Here is a 20307-nt window from a genome sequence, read left to right as displayed (position 1 = left end):
AATGCTTCAACACCCAGAGCCTGTGAAACCCACCACAGGAACCTATTTACAACCAAGGAAACCGTACAAAGTCTTGGCCCTATGAAAGCACTCAGAGACAAAGCCAACTGACTATACACACCATACGCCATAGTGAAACCTTCAAGGAAAAAAGAATATAAAAATAAAAAGCCCCAACCAAACAATAGCAAATTCAAAAAGAAAAAGCAGCACCAGTTCTTTCTGAGAAGGAATCAGTGCAGGAAGTACAAGAATTGAAAAAGTTCGTCTTTTGTAATGTCCAAAGGATTGCACTAGCTCCCTAACAATCGATCCTAACCAGGATGAAATGTGTGAAATTAAAGATATAAATTCAGAAGCTGGATGGCAAAGAAGCTCAATGAGATCCAAGAGGAAGTTGAAATCCAATCCAAGCATGTCAGAAAAGCAATTCAAAATTTGAAATACAACAAAGATATAGTAAGAAAGAAAGAAACTAAACCTCTGGAATTGAGAAATCCATTAAAGGAATTTCAAATTACAGTTGGAAGTCTTAACAATAGACTAGATCAAGCAGAAGAAACAGTTTCAGAGCCTGAAGATCACTCCTTCAAATCAACCCAGTCAGATAAAGAAAAAATAATTTTAAAAAATGAACAAAGCCTCTGAGAAATAAGAGATTATGTAAAACAACCAAATCTATGACTCATTTTGCATTCTTAAGAGAAAGCAGAAAACTTGGAAAACATATTTGAGGATATAACCCACAAATATTTCCCCAATCTCATTAGAGAAATGAATGTGCAAATACAAGAAATGCAGAGATTCCCTGCAAGAAACTACACAAGATGACTGTCCCCAAGGCAAATAGTCATCAGCCTTTTCAAGGACGATGCAAAAGAAAAATCTTAAAGGCAGCTAGAGAAAAGGGTCATATCACCTATGAAGGGAACCCCATCAGGCTAACATAGGAATTCCTGTCAGAAAACATACAAGCCAGAAGAGAGCGGGGCCAACTTTTAGAATTCTTAAAGAAACAAAATTCCAACCAAGAATTTCATCTCATGCCAAATAAGCTGATAAGTGAAAAAATAAAATCTTTCCCAGAGAATCAATCACTAATAGAATTCATTACCACAAGACTGGCTTTACAAGAGCTACTTAAGAAAGTTCTAAACATGGAAACAAAAGAATAATAGCTGCCACCACAGAAACACACATAAGCACACGGCCCAGAGACCCTATAAAGCAAGTACACAATCAAGACTAAAGGTTATCCAGCTAACACCACCACAACAGGAAGAAAACTTCGCATATCAGTATTAACGTTGAATGTAAACAGTCTCAATGCTCCAGTTAATAGACAGTGGAAAACTGCATTAAAATATGTTCCATCTCCAATAGATCCATTTCACATGTAACAATACTCATAGGCTCAAAGTAATGGATAAAGATCTAACACTCAAAAGAAAAACAAAACAGAGCAGAGACTGTACTTATATGAGATAAAACTGACTTTAAATCAACAACAGTTAAAAAAGGACAAAGAAGGTAATTACATAATGATAATGAGTTCATTCAGAAGACTTATCTTAAATATATATGCATCCAAAATTGGAGCACCTAGATTCATAAAACATTCATAAAAAATTTCTAGACGTACAAAAAGACTTGGATAGGCACACAACAATAGTGGGGGAATGTCGAGACCCCAATCACAGCATTAGACAGATAACTGAGGCAGAAAATTAACAAAGAAATTCTGAACTTAAATTAAATGCAATGGACTTAACTGACATCTACACAATACTCTGCAAAACAACCACAGAATAAACATTCTTCTTATCTTATCTGAACATGAAACATACTCAAAGATCAATCACATCCTTGGTCACAAAGTATTCAAAAAAATCAAAATCGTACCAAGCATATTCTCAGATCACAGTGGAATAAAAATAGAAATTAATTTCAAGAGGAAATCTCAAAAACACAAAATTACACAGTAACTAAACAACTTGCTCCTGAATGATTTTTGGGTAAATAACAAATTAAGGCAGAAAATAAAAAATTCTTCGAATCAAATGACAGCAAAGATACAACATACCAAAATCTTTAGGATACAGTAAAAGCAATGTTAAGAGAAATGTTTATAGTGTTTAAATGCCTATATCAAGAAGACAGAAAAATCTCAACGATCTAACATCACATCTAGAGAAATTAGAAAAACAAGAAAAAACGAGCCCAAAAGGTAGCAGACAAAAATAAATAACTAAAATCAGAGCATAACTGAATGAAATTGAAGCCCAGAAATCTATATAAAGAATCAATGAAACCAAAAGTTGGTTCTTTGAAAGGATAAACAAGATCAAAAGACTACTGGCTAGATTAACAAAGAAGAAAAAGAAAAGATCCAAATAAGCACAATCAGAAATGACAAAGGTGACGTTACAACTGATGCCACAGAAATAAAATAGATACTCAGGCACTATATTGATACCTCATTGTACAAAAACCAGAAAATCTAGAGTAAATGGATAAATTCCTGGAAACATACACTCTTCCAAGACTGAACCAGGAAGAAACCGAAACCCTGAACAGACAAATACTGACTTCCGAAATTGAATCAGTAATAAAAAACCTACTAACCAAAAAAAGCCCTGGACCAGATGTATTCAGATGAATTCTGTAAAATACATAAAGAAGAACTGGTACCAACCCTACTGAAACTACTCAAAAAAAACCAAAAAACAAAAACAAAGGAGGAATCCTCCCTAACACATTCTATGTAGCCAGCAGCACTGATACCAAAACCTGGCAAAGACACAACAACAACAAAAAATTATACACCAATATCACTAATGAACATAGATGTAAAAATCCTCAACAAAATATTATTATAGCAAACTGAATCCATCAGCTGAATCCAACAACTGAATCCAAAAGTTAACTCACTATAATCAGGAGGTTTCATTTCTGGGATGCCAAGTTGGTTCAACATACACAAATCAATAAATGTAATATGCCACATAAACATATTTAAAAACAAAACCATACCATCATCACAATAAGCACAGAAAAAGCTTTCAATAATGTCCAGCATCTATTCGTGATAAAAATCCTCAAATGCATCAAAGGAATATACTTCAAAATCGTAAGAGCCATCTAAGACAAACCCACAGGCAACATCATACCGAACAAGAGACAACAGCTGGAACCATTCTCCCTGAGAACTGGAACAAGACAAGTATGTCCACTCTCTGCTCCTATTCAGTATAGTACTGGAAGTCTTCATGAGAGCAATAAGGCAAGAAAAAGAAACAGAAAACATCCATTTAGGAAAAGAATAAGTTAAAGTATCTCTTTTTGCAGACCATATGATTCTATATCTAGAAAACCCTAAAGACTCTAGCAAAAGGCCTGATAAAAATTTCAGTAAAGTTTCGGGATACAAAATCAATCTACAAAAATTAGTAGCATTTCTAAATAATGCTTGAGTTATTGAAATAACGTTCAAGCTGAGAATCAAATCAAGAACACATTCTTATTCACAACTGCCACACACACACACACACACACACACACAATTACCTAGGCATACATGTAACCAAAGAGGTGAAAGATCTCTATAAGGAGAGCTACAAAACATTGCTGAAAGAAATCACGGATGACACAAATAAAGGGAAAACCATCCCATGCTCACGGATTGGAAGGCTCACTATCATTAAAATGGCCATTCTGCCCAAAGCAATGCACAGGTTAAGCACCATTCCTCTCCATTTACCATGATTTTTCACAGAATTAGAAAAAAAAGCTATTCTAAAATTCATATGGAACCCAAACATAGCATAAATAGTCAAAGTAATCCTAAGCAAAAATGACAAAGCTAGAGGGATATTACCTAACATCAAACTATACTACAAAGCAACAGTAACCAAAACAGCATAGTATTGGTACAAAAATAGACATGCAGACCAATGCAACAAAACAGACAACCCAGAAGTAAAGTTACACATCTACAACCACCTGATCTTTGACAAAGTCTACACAAACAATGGGGAATAAACACCTATTCAATAAATGGTGCTGGGGTAAGTGGCTAGCCATATGCAAAAAAATGAAACTTGACTCCTAGCTTTCCATATATACAAAATTAACTCAAAATGGATTAAAGACTTAAAAATACCTAAAACTATAAAAATCCCAGATGAAAACCTAAGAAATATCCTTTTGGACACTGGTCTAGTCAAAAATTTCATGACTAAGTCTTCAAGAGCAATCACAAATAAAACAAAAATTGACAAGTAGAACCTAATTATACTGAAGAGCTTCTACACAGCAAAAGAAACTATCAACAGAGTAAATTGACAACCTGCACAGGAGAAAATACAAACTATGCATCTGACGAACGACTAATATCCAGAATCTATAAGGAACTTAAAAAACTTAAGCAAAAAATAAAGAAACTCATTAAAAAGTGGGCAAAGGATATGAACTGATACTTCTCAAAAGAAAACATACAAATGGTCAATAAACATGAAAAAAATGCTCATCAACACTAATCATCAGAGAAATGCAAATCAAAACTACAATGAGACACCACACAAGTCAGAATGGCTACTATAGAAAAGTCAAGAAAACACAGATGTTTGCAAGGCTGTGGAGAAAAGGGAATGCTTATACGCCACTGCTGGGAATGTAAATTAGTTCAGCCACTGTGGAAAACAGTTTGGAGATCTTTCAAGGAACTAAAATGAGAACTGCCATTCTACCTAGCAATCTCATTACTGGGTATATACATAAAAGAAAATAAACAGTTCTACCAAAAAGACACAAGGACTTGTATGTTCACTGTAGCATTATTCACAATAGCAAAGACATTAAATCAACCTAGGTGCTCACCCACAGTGAATTAAATAAAGAAAATATGGTACATATACACCAGGGAATACTATGCAGCCATTACAAACAACAAAATCACGTCCTCTGAATCAACATGAATGCAGCTGGAGTTGCAAATTCATGCAGAAACGGGAAAACAAATATTGTATGTTCTCACAAGTGGGAGCTAAACCTTGGGTGCATATGGACATATACATTAGAACACATGCTAGGGACTCTAAAAAGAGTGAGGGAAGGAGGCCAAAATCTGAAAAACTTCCTATCTGTGTGATGGCCTCAGCAATGCCCAATCCTCAGCATCACACAATATACTCTTGTAACAACCTGCGCATGTACTCTATCAATCTAAAATTTTTAAAAAGACCTGTTAAAATGTGAAATAAAGATAAAATTTCTTATAGAGATAGATGTTCTTAAATATGCATATATTTTTATACTTTTTTCTGAAGGACTGTTTACAAGACATATGATACTGGCTTATAAATAAAACTATATTTAATTGATGAGACTTTTGTTGCTTTGTTTTCCAGAGCATAGCTTGAAATCAAACCAATACCAAATGTGTTTTTTTCATGATTTTTGTCCTCTCCGTTGGAATCTACTAAAACAGAATAAACTAACCTAAGTTGTAGTAAATACAGTCTATGAGTAGTACACTGCCCATGTTTCTTTGCCCTTAATGCCTTAGTGTGTTCCAGCCTGACTTCCACCACCAGCACCTGCATTTCTTCGACTGGCTGGCTTTCTTTGACAGATGAAGTCCACCAGTGCTGGAGAAGTAATAACTCTGCCAAGAGAATAGCACTCAGCAAATGACTGATGAGATCTGGTGTATAAATACCTCAGCTCCCTCACCACTGTAGTAGGAAAATACGTACCTTTTCCAAAAGAAAAAGTAGAAAAAGTCAGACAGAAAATGAAAAACTGTTCATCTTCACCACCCTAATACTGTCTCAAAGACAGTATGTTTCTATGTTGATTTATCACAGTATTTCCTACTCATGAAACGTAAGGAGAAGGCAACAAACTCAGTTATGTGAATTCAGTGGCAGTCACTAATGTGAACTCTGCTACTAATGTAACAGCACATCAATTTCACTTTTACTTCTGTGGCAAAGAGCTCCTAACATTCTAATACAATGACCACTAGGGTTTTTGACAATGTCATAATTAATCTCTTCTGAAGAAAATTAAATTTACCATGGATGGGAGGGACACTGACTACAAACTGTTCCAATTTCCTCTAGTGCGGTTATATATTATTGCCATAGCAGTAGATAAACTTGAAAAAATAGTGTATGCACGTATATTTGATACGGTAGATACTAATTTTTAAAATCAACACTAAAGCGGCCTTAGTCCTAAAAAAAAGTAATCTGTGTGTGTGTATGCGTATGTGTATATCTGTGACACAGGTAGTAAATTAGAAAGAATATATGTTTTGAATTACAAACAGCATATTTTCCTACTAAATACTAAACATAATTTCTTATTCCTAAATTAAGCTGGATTAAACTTCAGAATATTCATGCTTACAAATTATACTTACCACTTGTCCATTGTGTGGGTTCTTATGAGCATATGGAGGGCCACGGATATGGTTCCACATCTGGCCAGAAGTCATAGCAAAGACTATACACTGAAAAACAGGGTACAATGTATCAATATGTAAACCAAAGAATACCAGAATAATGCATTTCTAAAAGACAATGGTCATCAAGAAACTACCTTTTAAAAATCATGTATCAGCTCACCCATTTAAAAATTTTTCACTTATTAACTATGTGACTTTGAGTAAGTTGCTTATTCTCCCTACATCTCAGATTCCATATCTATAAAATTGGGATGCCAGCTCTGTTAAAGAAATATGTTAATAATTGCATCGGGTAACATACGTAAAGCATCTGACCTGGTGACAGGCAATCTGATATTATGTGCTCACCTGAGCCAGTCAGAAGCACAGATGACACGCTTGATGTTTTAGTGATATTTGAAAGGACATGATAATCATCTTCTATATCCTCTAAACATCATTCTTCTATTAGTTTGGATAACCAAAAGCCTACATGCTTGGATTATGGTACTTAAATCTCTGTTAAGTACCTAAATACTTTCAGCAAAGTGTACGACACAGTAAATTCAGAAGATGTTAAGAGATGGAAGAAATCACAAAAAGACACAGCCAGGAATAACTCACAGAGATTATATACCTGCTGGATGTATCAGAAAAAACTGTATTTGGAAAACTAATATTGAAGATCAAGGCATTGCAGGGAGGGTGGGCAGAGAATGTATAAACCAGAAGTCACAGTTCAATCACTGTAACTGAGGTGTCAGCGTGTTTTGTTTAAATCATAAAATATTTTTAAGTTAATGAAATGGGACTCCTTTAGACCAAATATGTTCTCTAGGTCAAAACAGTACCTGGACTTCCTGCTGTCCTGTATCTTGCCCAATCACTCCTTACTTCAGCTTCCTGGCTCTGATAGGCATTTGTACCGAAAACAGTACCACCACCACCACCACCACAAACACCAAAGACAAGAATGAGCAACACACAGCTGGGAGTCCAAATGTTCTAGGTTAGCACAATTGTTAAAGAAGAAAAGGATACAAAAGGAAAGAAGTGGGGCAAATAAGAAACAATATCTAAACCCAGAAAATACATTTGGATTGTGTTTTCTGCTTGGCAGCCAAAGTGTTGCAACAGATAATGACACAGCTTTAGAGGGGTTAATCTGAAGCCCTTTCTGACTTTCTTGAGAATAACTCTGAAATTAACTCAGACTTGTTAAAAGCCAGATTTGTCTTACAGACTAAGCCTAGGTTGGAATATTTTCTGTGTCAGGATTTTATAAAGTATTTTCACTTAAATTTGGTAAACACACTAAATAGACTATTAAGCCCAGGGTGAGCACAGAGAGTGATTCCCCATCTAAAAACATCAATTAAAAATTTGAAATTGTTATATGAGAGAAATAAATTCTATATTTAATGTATAGGAGTATCGTATCAGTAAATTTGAAGTATACATTAAAGTTGATTATTTATGCTATAAATATAGTGTTTTAGGCAGACTATATTTTAAAATCCAGAAAAAGGAGCCAGACATGGTGGCATGTGCTTATAATCTCAACTACTCAGAAGACTGAGATGGGAGGATCCCTTGAGCTCAGGATTTCAAACCCAGCCTGGGCAACAGAATGAGCCCTTAAAAAAACTGCAGGCCAGGGACAGTGGCTCACACCTGTAATCCCGGCAGTTTGGGAGGCTGAGGCAGGTGGATCATTTGAGCTTAAGAATTTGAGACCAGTCTAGGCAACATGGCAAAACCATCTCTACAAAAAAAAAAATAAATAAATAAATAAAAATAAAAAATTAGCCAGGCATGGTGGCGTGCACCTGTAGTCCCAGCTACTCAGGAGGCTGAGGTAAGAGGATCATCTGAGCTGGGAGGTCGAGGCTGCAGTGAGCCATGATCATGTCACTGCATTCCAGCCTGGGCAACAGAGCAAGACCCTATCTTTAAAAAAAAAAAAAAAATGCAGGAAAAGATACATCTTGTGAGCAAAAACATTTATAGTATAAACAAATTACCTTTTGTTTTTAATAAACACTTGGTAATACTACAGTTTTATCTTTTTATGCCCTAACCCTTGTCACTAAAACAGCAATGGTAACTATGGTATATACCTTTGGTTTTGCTTTTATGTACATGTTCACTCCTTTTCTCCCTCCATTTACTGATTCCGTAATATTCCAATACTGAATTACAAAAGCACATGGTGAAGTATGTATTTTAGAAAGGAGGCACTAATCACAGTATGGAGAATAAACTGGAGACATCAGTTTGGAGGCTGATGCATAAATATGAGAGACTACTGTGGTCTATTTCATGATACAGGTAACAACTGAGAGAAGCAGACATACAGGGCAAATATTTAATAGGTGGAGTCAGTAAGTTTTGGTGATTGAGTGATGTGATAGAAAATAAGAGAATCAAAACTAACCCCACTGTTTCTGATATGACTGGAGCAGCAGAGTAGTATGGCCCAGTGAGATACAGAGTGACAGAAGCATGTAAGCGAAAGGGAAGCAGGTTACAAAGATCTGGAGTTCAGTTTTAAAATGACTGATTCTAATGTGCTTGCAAAACATTCACTTCAAAAAACTGCTGAGATGTCTACGAGACACTTGCATATACTGTTTAATAACAGTCATCTAGGAAAAAGCTATAGATTTGGGGATTGTGAGCACATAGTTGGTTACTATAGTCACAGGAATGGATGAAGTTGTTCTAGGACAGTAGGTAGGGTGGGAGAAGAAAAGCAGGCATAGAAAATAATCCCATAAGCTGGTTCATGAACAGCTGCCCAGGAAACTGGGACGCACAAGTCAGAGAGTTAGAAAGAAAATGAAGAAAGCAGGTAAACTGGCTGAGCGTGGTGGCTCATACCTGTAATTCCAGCACTTTGGGAGACTGAGGCAAGAGAATCGCCTGAGCCCAGGGGTGAGACCAGCTGGGCTAACATGGCAAAACCCTGTCTCTATAAAAAAAAAAAAAACACACACACAAAAATTTGTTGGGCATGGTGGTGTGCACCTGTAGTCCCAGCTACTCAGGAGGTTGAGGCAGGAGAATGACTTGAGCCCAGGAAGTGAAGGTTGCAGTGAGCCAAGATCATGTCACTGCACTCCAGCCTGGACATCTCCTAAGGGCGGGGGGAGGGGAAGGAAGGGGGGAGAGGCAGACACAGAGAAAGAGAGAGAAACAGAGAGAAAGAGGAGGGAGAAAGAGGAGGGAGAGAGAGGAGGGAGATGGAGGAGGGAGAGAGAGAGAGGTTGGGGGAGAGGGGGAGAAGGAGAGGGAGAGAATGAGAATATAAAAAGTCTTTCTTTGGCTATAAAAATATTTAACCAACTAAGATATTCACAAACAGGAGTATCTACCCAAGAACCTTCTATGCTCTTAAGACCTACCACTGGTATGTTTAAAGTACCTTGCCTAGAACTTTATCATAATAGTTGGGAATGGAGACTTGTAAATTGTAATACTCAAGTTGCAGATGTATCTTCAGCACCTGTGCAACCTTGAGCAAGTCCATTGCCTTGGGCCTCAGTTTCCTATCTAAAACATTAGGATAATACTGGTATCAATCTTCCTAAACTTCCTAATTAAGTAGGTTAATCCATGTAGAGTACTTAAAAATTGCACACAATACACAACACATGCTCAATAAATATTATTATTATTCCAAAGCCCTCCACAATTTGCTCCCATACTCCTAAATGGCTCCATGTGCTAGCATGCCTTAACTGGCACTGCACTCTCCATTCAGGCCACTCTTCCTGCTTCCCCCTGCATCCATGATGGTAAGGCCTGCATCCACATCTTGTTAATGCTATGTCAACCCAGTCAATCTTCTACTAAAACAGAGTTAACTCATGGCCCATAGATGGTTCTCCACAGAACCCTTCCAGTTTGTTTTATTTATTTAACAATTACTTACTGGAGTACTACTGTACACCAGACACTAGAGATGTAAGAATTAAGTAAAATCAAGAGGCTTCCCATCCTCAGCTAGAAATCTTGAATAAGTAGCATGTGCCCTGACATTTAAAAAAGATTCATTTATTCACTCAAGATACTATATATTTAAGAACTGATTTAGAAGCAGAGAATAAAGCGATGAACAAAAACATAAGATAGAAAACTGTCATCAAGAAGCTTACATTCTACACGGAGGAAAAGAGACAACAGCAGTAGCAACACTATTTATGGTATGTCACAAGTTTTAAAAATCATCTTAATACATGATTTATTCAAGATGCCAGGAAATGGTTTAATAAAACAAAACCAGGTTCAAACGTGGAATAACATGCAGAATCATTTGAAGTAGTGACAAATGTATTTATTCATACAGCTCTGGCACTTTTCATAACAAACAACAAAACAGTAAGTAACATGCACTTCTAAAATGCAAAACAGCCTAGGCTTCAGTTTATCAAAATTCTTACAACTGATGCATCCTTTTTTGGTTGTAACAACTGACATGTCACCATTTCACTACTTTCAGCAATCTGGAAGTTTTAGTTTTGCAATTAATCTGACTAAAATATTTTTATTTAACTATATTCACACAAAAAAGGCATGATTCATAGCTATAGCTAGATTAATTTTCACAAAACAAACACATCCTTGCAACTAGCTTTGAAATCAAGCAAAGGAACACTATCAGAAAGACAGGAGCTCTCCTGTGTCTCTTCCTAATCATAATCTACATAACCTACCCAAGGTAAGGAACATTTTCTTGAAAATTCTGTATCACAGAGTATGTAAGTATACTCAGCTTTAATAGATATAACCAAACACATTTCTCAGGAGGTTGAATGAAATTTATATTCCACATAGCGGTACATGAGAGATCCAATTGATATCCATCTTCACCAATTATTGGTATGAGCTGTGTGCCTCTGTGTGTTTCTTCTAGTTTTTCTGGTAGAGGCATGACAGTGTCACATTGTCATTTTATTTGCATTTCCCTGATTAATAAGGTTGAATACCTTTTCACATGTTTATTGAAATTTGGACATTTTTGTAAAGTACCCAGCACGCCATTTACCTCTTTTAAAACTTGGTTGTCTTTTTCTTCTTGTTTTGTCAAGCTTTTTACGTTTCTTGATACAAGTTCTTTGTTAAATTTATACATGGCAAATAGTCCTCATCAAAACATGAGGCTTGTCTTTCTTTTCATCTTTTTAATCGTGTTTTTGACAAACAGAAGTTCTTAATTTTAATGTAGTTCAGTTTATCAATTATGGCTTCTATTATGGTTACCAGTTCTTATGTTCTAAGAAATCTTTGCCCCCCCACCAATTATGGAGATACATATCCATACTTTCTTCTAAAACTGCTAAATGCTCACATTTTACTTTTAGATTCATGATTCCTCTTGTGTATGGTGGGAAGTAAAAGTTGAAATTCATCTTTTTCCCATATGGATATCCAGTTGGCCCAGCAATATTTATCAAAAGTGCTATACTTACTCATTGCACTGTAAGGCCACTTTCGTTACAAATCAAGTGATTTTATAGTGTGAGTATGTTTCTGGACTATAGATTCTGTTCCAGATGGCTTTTTGTGAAATAAATACCATAAGGCTTAAATATTAAAGATCTATAATAATTGTTGATACCCGTAAGTGTAAGTTCTCCAGCATTATTCTTCTTTCATATTGTCTAAACTACTCTATTCATTACCCGCTGCTAAAATCTCATTGTCAATTTCCACATCAAAAAATCTGCAGAAATTCTGCTCAAGATCAAGTTGGGTATCTTTACAATGTTTAGTCTACCAATCCATTAACAGATTAACCTGCCATTTAAGTTTTTAAAAAATTTATTTGAATAAATTTTTCAGTTTTCAGTGTGCATATCTTTTATTAGATTGATTCAAGATTTTTTTTGATGCTATGACAAAAGATTTTTTAAAAACTTCTTTTATGATTCATTATATGAATTATGATTTACTATGTATTCATTAACCTTACTGAATTTATGAATTAGATCTAATTTTTTTTCTATGTACAAAATCAAATCATCTGCGAACAAGCGCAATTTTATTTTTACCGGGATGTGTGTAGGTTTTTTGTTTTGGTCTCAATGCACTGCTCAGGGTCCCAGTAAAATACTCAAGAACAGGCATCTTGTATTATTCCTTATCTCAGGAATTTCAATAAGTTGCCAAATACGACGTTTACTGTATTTTTTAAAGTCAAAATAAGGAAATTCCCTTCTATTTTGCTTTTTCTCTTATTCCCACATAAGCACTGAACCTATTAAGTGCTGATATGCATATATCAAAGATGATTATATTTTTTTCTGTTTAACTATTAGCATAGAGAACTACACTGATAATTTTCATATAGAAAACCATCCTTGTATTAGTGAAATAACTTGACAACGTACTACCATTCTTATTTATTACTGTCTGTAATTTCTTTGTTTAGAATAAATGCATCTATATCCATGAGAAAGACTTGCCTATCAGTCAGATTTTCCGTCAGATTTTAGAATCAAAGTTAGTTAGTCCTGCTTCAGAGAATAGAGGCATTTCCTCTTTATTTTATTCACAGAAAAGTTTACCTAAGATTAGTATTATTTCTTCTCAATTGTTTAGAAGAGTCATCATGGAATGAAAGTTTTCGCAATGGATTCAACTGCTTTAGCAATGGATTCAATTGTTTCAGCAATGGATTCGATCCGTACTGGAGTATGCAGACCTTCTCACTCTTCTCGTGTTGGTTTTGTTTACTGGTTTAAAGTTGTTCAACTTCCTTGATATTGTCAACCTTAATAGTGATGTGTAATCACTCTAATCTAATTGGGGAATGTACTGAGCCATGGCTGGATTATGGCCCCAACAAAGTTCTGTCTACATTTGATCTCAGCCACTGAAGGTTTTCCAGCAAGAGTCCAGTGGGTCCCAAACTGTAATTTCTAATTCACATGATTGCAAAATATTCTAAGCTTTCCACTTGGGTATTTTATCCATTTACCACCAGCATACATCCCGAGACTTGAGACTTGTGAAGTTTCTACCAAAAACTCTGCTTATTTTTTTTTTTTTTTTTTGCTTCTCCACAGAATCAGACACTCGGGTATCTAGTTTCATACAGCCTTGGAAATGGTTCTTTTTGAACTCTGGCTTCAGGACAAATGTGACACTAGACAATAATCCTGAAAAGAGCAAGAATAAAACAGCTACTCAGATATTTGTTGCAGTTAATTCAAAGAACACCTTCAAAGGTAGTCCTTTTGGAAGTATTTTGTTTTGTACAGTTGAGTTTTGAGAGTCACAAATAATACCACCTTGGGACACCAAGATTTTGGACATATGTTCATCAAAGCATTTGTATGTTACTGATGTACATATCTGACTGACCTTCCCCACTACACATGTAAGGTCCCTGTGGGCAGGGCTCGTGTGCTAGTCTTTTTAACTTGTCTTATGTTTGTATCTCCATATGGTTCTTCACAGATTTTGATACATCGTAGCTTTCAAACTCTTGTTTGAATGGTCAACAAATGAATAAACATGAAAAACATAGAAAAGGTAAATGCACTGAAACAAAGAATCACTATTCTAAGACTGATCAATATGTGAATATATAAGATTTCTAGGAAAAAAATGTACTAGTCCCAGCCATGACCTACAATGCTCTAAGTAACAGTGAAAAAAACAACCATGTTTTACAATGTCCTTAAACCTATTTATTCATGTAACTTTCACTCACTCAACAAATATTTATTTAACACTTTCTACATGCCAGGCACAATTCTAAATGCTGTGGCTCCATGTGCAAGACAGATACCAATCCTTACACCTCACTGTAGTCGGAGAACACTTACTTTCATATAAGTCGGAGAACGCTACATTTATATAACAGGCAAGCATTCAATAAACACAACTGAGTACAACCATGTGTTATCTTTCTCACATCTAGAGGTTTCCATAGCCCTGTGGTGAGCTAAGAACACCACTGGCTCAAGGCACCTACTGTAAGCGTCTATTGTCCTTGTTTTTCAAAACTAACTGCTCAGATCCCACAGTTCTCCAAAGGCTCAAGATGTTCACACCCACTTCAACTACAGCAACTTTGCTTTTAACTATTCTATACGATGAACTTTCATAAGCGATTAGGTTTGGGGAAAACATTTCACATTGTATTTTAAAAAGAAAAATAATCATTATATGCTTTCAACACGTTGGGTTCATAATTATTTCATAGATTTTCCACTATGCAGTTGATATAGCTTTACAAACCAAAAGTTTTCATTTTCTTCTGCAAAATACAAAATTTAAATAAGACCCCGAGCTAATCTGAAGGTATCTTCACCAGTTGAATATTAAAATAAGCTGCTAGTGAAAGTCAAATTTTTAATACTAACTATGCAGAAAATATGTAATATCCTATACACATTTTATACAATCCTTTGTGTATTCCATGTTTTTAAAAATATAAAAATGTTTTTAAGTAATTTAATGACATTATTTAATAAACAGGTGGTATAAATCAGCAGAGTAACAGCAGACATGCAAATCAGTGAATTTATACACTATGCATTTCTACTGTTCACAAGTGAATTATTTACTGTTGATTTTTTAAAACTTGGTTTCAGTGTTAAACAGAAATACCATCATTATTTCTTTCATTTAAACCCAATCGATATACTGCATTCATTGCAAAAAAAAAAAAAAAAAAAAAAAAAAGAAAGGAAAGGTGGGAAGTATCTTTACGGTCATTTCAGCAACAGCAACAAAAAAAAAGCTTAAGTCTTTAATTCCATGGAAAGGAAATTATGCATTGAGGATAACAATTTCAACAAGTATTTATAACCCCTATTGAGTTGGATTAAGGAGATGAGCCGTGCATGAAGTGTAGTAGATCCATGCATGGAACTTCGCAGTGAGGCTTATTTAATTGTGACTTTATATTAAGATAAGCAAAGACTCAGCCAACAACATTCAAATGCTAAAATCTATCCATATATAAGTAATTTTAAAATGTACTTTGAGTTACTGAGGCCAAGGCTTCCTCTTACTACAGAAAATTAAGAATTAGATATATTAAGTATATCCTAAAAATATACGAATTCATTTTATTTTCTGTTTTCCTAACTCTACACAAATGGCTACACATAGAAATACCTGTTTGCAAAAACCATAACTAACTCCAAATGGCCAAATGACATAGTCGCCTGATGAGCAAAACTGTTTGGGGCCATCCAAAAACAACATTACTTTATTGAAAAAAATTTTATCAGAAATTATTTGCTTCTCATTTTTAAAGAGAACAAAATAAAGATCATATGTATATAATAAAAGTTATGTAATTTTATTCAAATAAATTTGGATGAAAAAAGACCCTTTTCTATCCCCATCTGAACTTAAAGTCATCTGTAGCTTTGAATGGTCACAAGAAATAAATTTCTACTGATAAATCACAATGAGTACATGCCAAAGTACCTTTCATGAATGTAAATATTGTATAATGCTGTATAGTAATCTCCAATGCTAAAGATTTCAAAAAAAATTAATTAAAATGATATAATTTATTTGGGGCAACAGAAACATGAGGGTATATGAATCATCCTACAATACACAGTATTAAAAGGTAGAAAACAGCTTCTATCCTATGGTGATTTACTGTGATAATAAGATTGTGTTATTAGATTATTTTAATGATGCTTTATCTTTCATGCTTTTAGGAGCACATCCTTAGGATATTTTCCTGGGTTCAAAATGAATGTTACTACTTATCCTACTAATATTTTCTGGCTTGAAATGACAGTAACCTATGAAGACCTTTAGGTTGCCATGAACATCTTCATTATGGGCTACAAAACATACTATTTTAACTCATTTTGGTTCCAAGTCAATATTGTTTTCCCAAGACCATAAACTACGTATCTATGCTACAATCTTTGAAATTATGTACTAGTATATTTCAATATTTTACTCAATAATTCTACTTTAAATTTATCATAAAGCCAGTAATGCATATGCTTATTGTCCATCATCCTCCATGTTTAGGGGGTGAGGGAAGGCAGAAGGGAGTGAAAGCAGAACCAATCAATGATACATATTCTGTTCCACAAACAATCATCAGGATCTATAAATAGTAGTTAATAAAAATTTTTCCCCCTTAGAAAGCATGAGACCAGGAAGATTTAGTTATGAATACCTGTAGCTCTTTTTTAAAACTCAGAACCAGGAAATTCTAACATATATGTATGTTTTAATATTTGCACATATTGCTTTGCAATATATTGCAATATACTGCAAATTTAATCTCATTGTTTAAATATATTGCAAAGTAATATATTTGTACATATTATTACTTCCATATATTAATATTTACATATATTAATTTCCTATTTCAGAAAATTGCAACCTGTCTCCATCCTACACCCTAAAGCATATGATAACTTCCTCTCCCTCAGCATACACTGCATTCTTATCCTACCTTTAAGTCACATACAATAAAATAACACAGTAAAAAAAGAAAAAATAATACCAGCCTTAGAATACAGTCTACCCAGGACTAAGTGCTCATAACAGTAAATAATTTTCCTTGCAAGTACTTTTGTATAGGTTAAATGATTAAAAGACACCACTGCTAACTGTACCTAGACTTTTTCTTTACTAAAGAGTTAGCATGGGGCTAGAGATTCTGTAGCAGACATTTCTCTCATTCATTTCCCTTCCTTTGCACACTTTTTTTTTGTTGTTCTATGGAAGTTATCTACTCTTATATGGCTCATTACTGTTTTATTTTAAGAGCTGTCCTTTTACTGTCCAGTCAAAGGCTTTCATCAGAGTTTGTATAAGTCAGATGACAATATTTTGGCAAATTTAAAAATATATATTTTTTTCCTTACTTTCAAGGAAAAATGAGATATTAGTTATTTTAAATAGGCAAATGTTTGAGAATCTGAATGAATAGGGCAGCATTTTGGACAATCTCTTAACTTTCTAAGGAAACCTCAAAAGTAGGATAAGAAAAATTGCATTTGAACAAATTCAGTTTTTCAATTTATAAGCAACAATCAAGTTTGGTGGTGATGGTAATGGTGGTGTTATCAGGCAGAAATGGTAAAGAAGACCCAAATTACATATTTATATATACATATATGTAATACAAATTATATAAATTATATACATAAAATATATAATGTAATTTATATATTAAATATTTAATCTCATTGTTTAAATAATTTAAAGTGTTTCCAAAGACTATCAAACAGAAGTATTTCTGTATTAATGAGAAAAACTGGAAGAGATGTAGAAAAGTATTACAAAAGTTGTTTAACCTTATATTATCAGGGTAGTGTTTTAAAACACACTGTTTGAAAACATGTCTGTTCTCTGCAGCCTGTTATTGACTTCTAAAAGGCTGTGACTGGGGAGTAGGCATACTTGCCAAGATTATCTTGGAATTTATCTTCCTCCATGCCAAGTTAATTCACTTTCCAAGATTCGCAGTAAAACAGCAAAATAATAATAATAATAAATCTGTATAACATAGCAGAGGTTTTCAAGAAAATTGATCAACTGAAGTATTTAATATCTATATATCGTATAAATGTTCCTCTATGAATTTATTTGCAGTCATAATGGCTCATTGTATCTACTGAGTAGAATGACCAACATATAAGATACATGTCCAGATTTAAAGAAGCCCAGCTTCGTGTCAACAATACAGAACTTGCAATCAGATGAGTAAGATCAAATCCCAGCTCAATCGCTTTCTAGCTACATAAGCTTTTGCAAGTTGAGATTACTGAATCTTTGTTTCCTTTCTTATAAATGAGGCCAATATAAATTCCTCTGCACAGTTATGAAGCATACCCCAAAGAAGAAAGAGATCCTTAAAGAGTAATGCCAATTATTACTAGCTTACAATGCAATAGCTCTGGGCCTCTTCTTGAGGAATAAGAATAACGTAAGTATGTTAATGTTATTTGAATGTAATTCAGAGATGAGACTATATCCATTTTTGGTAGACTAAAACAGTGAGAAGATTTGATGTGACATTAACTCTTAAATACCAAAGAAGTTTTAATTTCTCAGGGACACAGTGAAAGTACTGCATTTTTACCAAGAAACCTGGGTAGCTTTACTGAGTGAAGCAACTTGAAAACTAGCATGCAAAAAAGCCAACACATTTTTTAATTTAATGACTAAGGTAATTAAGATCACCCGTAGTGTCCAATAACTTTAAATACAGTACAATTAATTAATCCATTTTAACTCATTCATCAAAAGTGAGAAAACAATATCAAGAAACTTTCCTTAAAAAAAAATCTTATCTTCCTTGCTCTTAAAAGGCCAAACATCTAATTTGTATTTTAACTATCTACTAGAAAGCCACAGAGGTTCTGTCTGAATTTCTAAGCTCTAGGTATTACTGCAGAAAATGAAATTGCTTCAAGGTGACTCTTGCCTAGGCTGCTTCTCAGTCTGTCCTATCACTTCCAACTTAGTCATCAAGACCCCTAATTTTTTGGTAAAAATAAAATGGGAACGAGGAAGGGCTACTGCCAGAAAGCAAAAGAAACAAACTGACAATTAGCTGTAAACAATCTATTATGTTATTATAGATATAATACATTGTATGTAGTTATAATACATTATGTCTTTAAAATAACATTTTTATTATTATATTAGACCATACTTATCTATAACAGATATACACTGACATAATATATAATGTATTTATCTACATATATGTATCTAGTCTCAATTTCAACATTCTTTTTATAAGTATTTCATACATTCTCTGTTAGATTTATTTTTAAGTACCGTACATTTTCCCTTCCTATTGTGAAAGAGATTTTATTTTCAATTATACCTGAATTATTTTGTGTATAAAATCCTAACGATTTTTGTCTAGTGGCTGTGAGCTGGGAACTGCTGAACTCTAATGTCATCTCTTCCCCCTCCTACCTTGCCATCACTGCTGTAGCCCCACACAACTGTAGTTTTCCGAATATCCCAGGCTTCACTTACGTTGAACACTCGGCCCTTAACGACTTTAGAATTTCATTTTGTTCTACAGAATTCAGCTCTTGTCACAGTCTGGGAAGCCTGTCATGATTCCCTTTACTCTAGGTTAGGTTTCTTTCCTGTGTATTCCTATAATACTCTGTTACCTACTGCCATCATAGCACACATAACCTTATACTCCATTTGTTGATTACTCTGTATCCCCACAATGCATTTCTCATAGGCAGAGTGTATTTCTCAAATTTATATCCCCAGTATCTAACAAATATCAGTCACATAGAAGATACACAAGAAATAGTTGTCAGAAAAGGAATAGCTGAATAAGAAATTCAGAAATAGCTGAATTTCCAAACCACTTGCAAATTAATCTGAGCTATTAATTCTGATCAAGTCTTACCATATCTCTAGATGTGTTCAACATGTATTTATTTAGCACTTGTGCAAAGCAAAGAGGGACAGTACATTTTAGCAGTGAAAAGTTGAAGGAAGATAGCATAGTTTTGGCTGACAGAAAACTCAAACTATATTATCCAAGTTCTAAAAAGTTACTTCTCTTTCAGACTTGAGTTCTATTATAGTTATAATCTTGCTCATTTTGTTAATATTATACAACTTATACTATTATACAAAGAATAGGAAACAAAAAAAAAAGCACAATGTATTAACATACCAGAGACACCATGGCCCAACCAGTCTTGTTATAGATGAACTCCAAGTTGTTCCTTCTCAAATAAAGCAAACCTCCAACAAGTGACACTAACAGGGCCAAAGCAATGGTACCAGAGTAGTTGGGTGGTCTGAAAACCCGAATCTGCAAAAATGCAATGGAAATTTTAAAAGTGAAAGAAAAATAAAAT

General features: G+C 34.4%; 1 protein-coding gene across 4 annotated transcripts in view; it reads right to left on the bottom strand.

Moving 5' to 3' along the window:
- Positions 1-20307, bottom strand: part of TUSC3 (tumor suppressor candidate 3) — a 309006-nt gene that overhangs the window by 181564 nt on the left and 107135 nt on the right. For all 4 annotated transcript variants that reach the window (XM_007961713.3, XM_073017954.1, XM_007961712.3 and 1 more), the window contains exons 5-6: positions 20121-20261; positions 6428-6517 (exon numbers count right to left, since the gene is read on the bottom strand). In XM_007961713.3, coding sequence (XP_007959904.1) covers positions 6428-6517; positions 20121-20261 — 231 coding nt within the window. The remainder of the gene's footprint in view (positions 1-6427; positions 6518-20120; positions 20262-20307) is intronic.

This window comes from Chlorocebus sabaeus, chromosome 8, assembly GCF_047675955.1.
Source record: "Chlorocebus sabaeus isolate Y175 chromosome 8, mChlSab1.0.hap1, whole genome shotgun sequence".
In the NCBI taxonomy this organism is placed as follows: Eukaryota; Metazoa; Chordata; class Mammalia; order Primates; family Cercopithecidae; genus Chlorocebus; species Chlorocebus sabaeus.
Note: the sequence above shows the minus strand (reverse complement) of the source record. Positions and strands in the feature narration are given on the sequence as shown.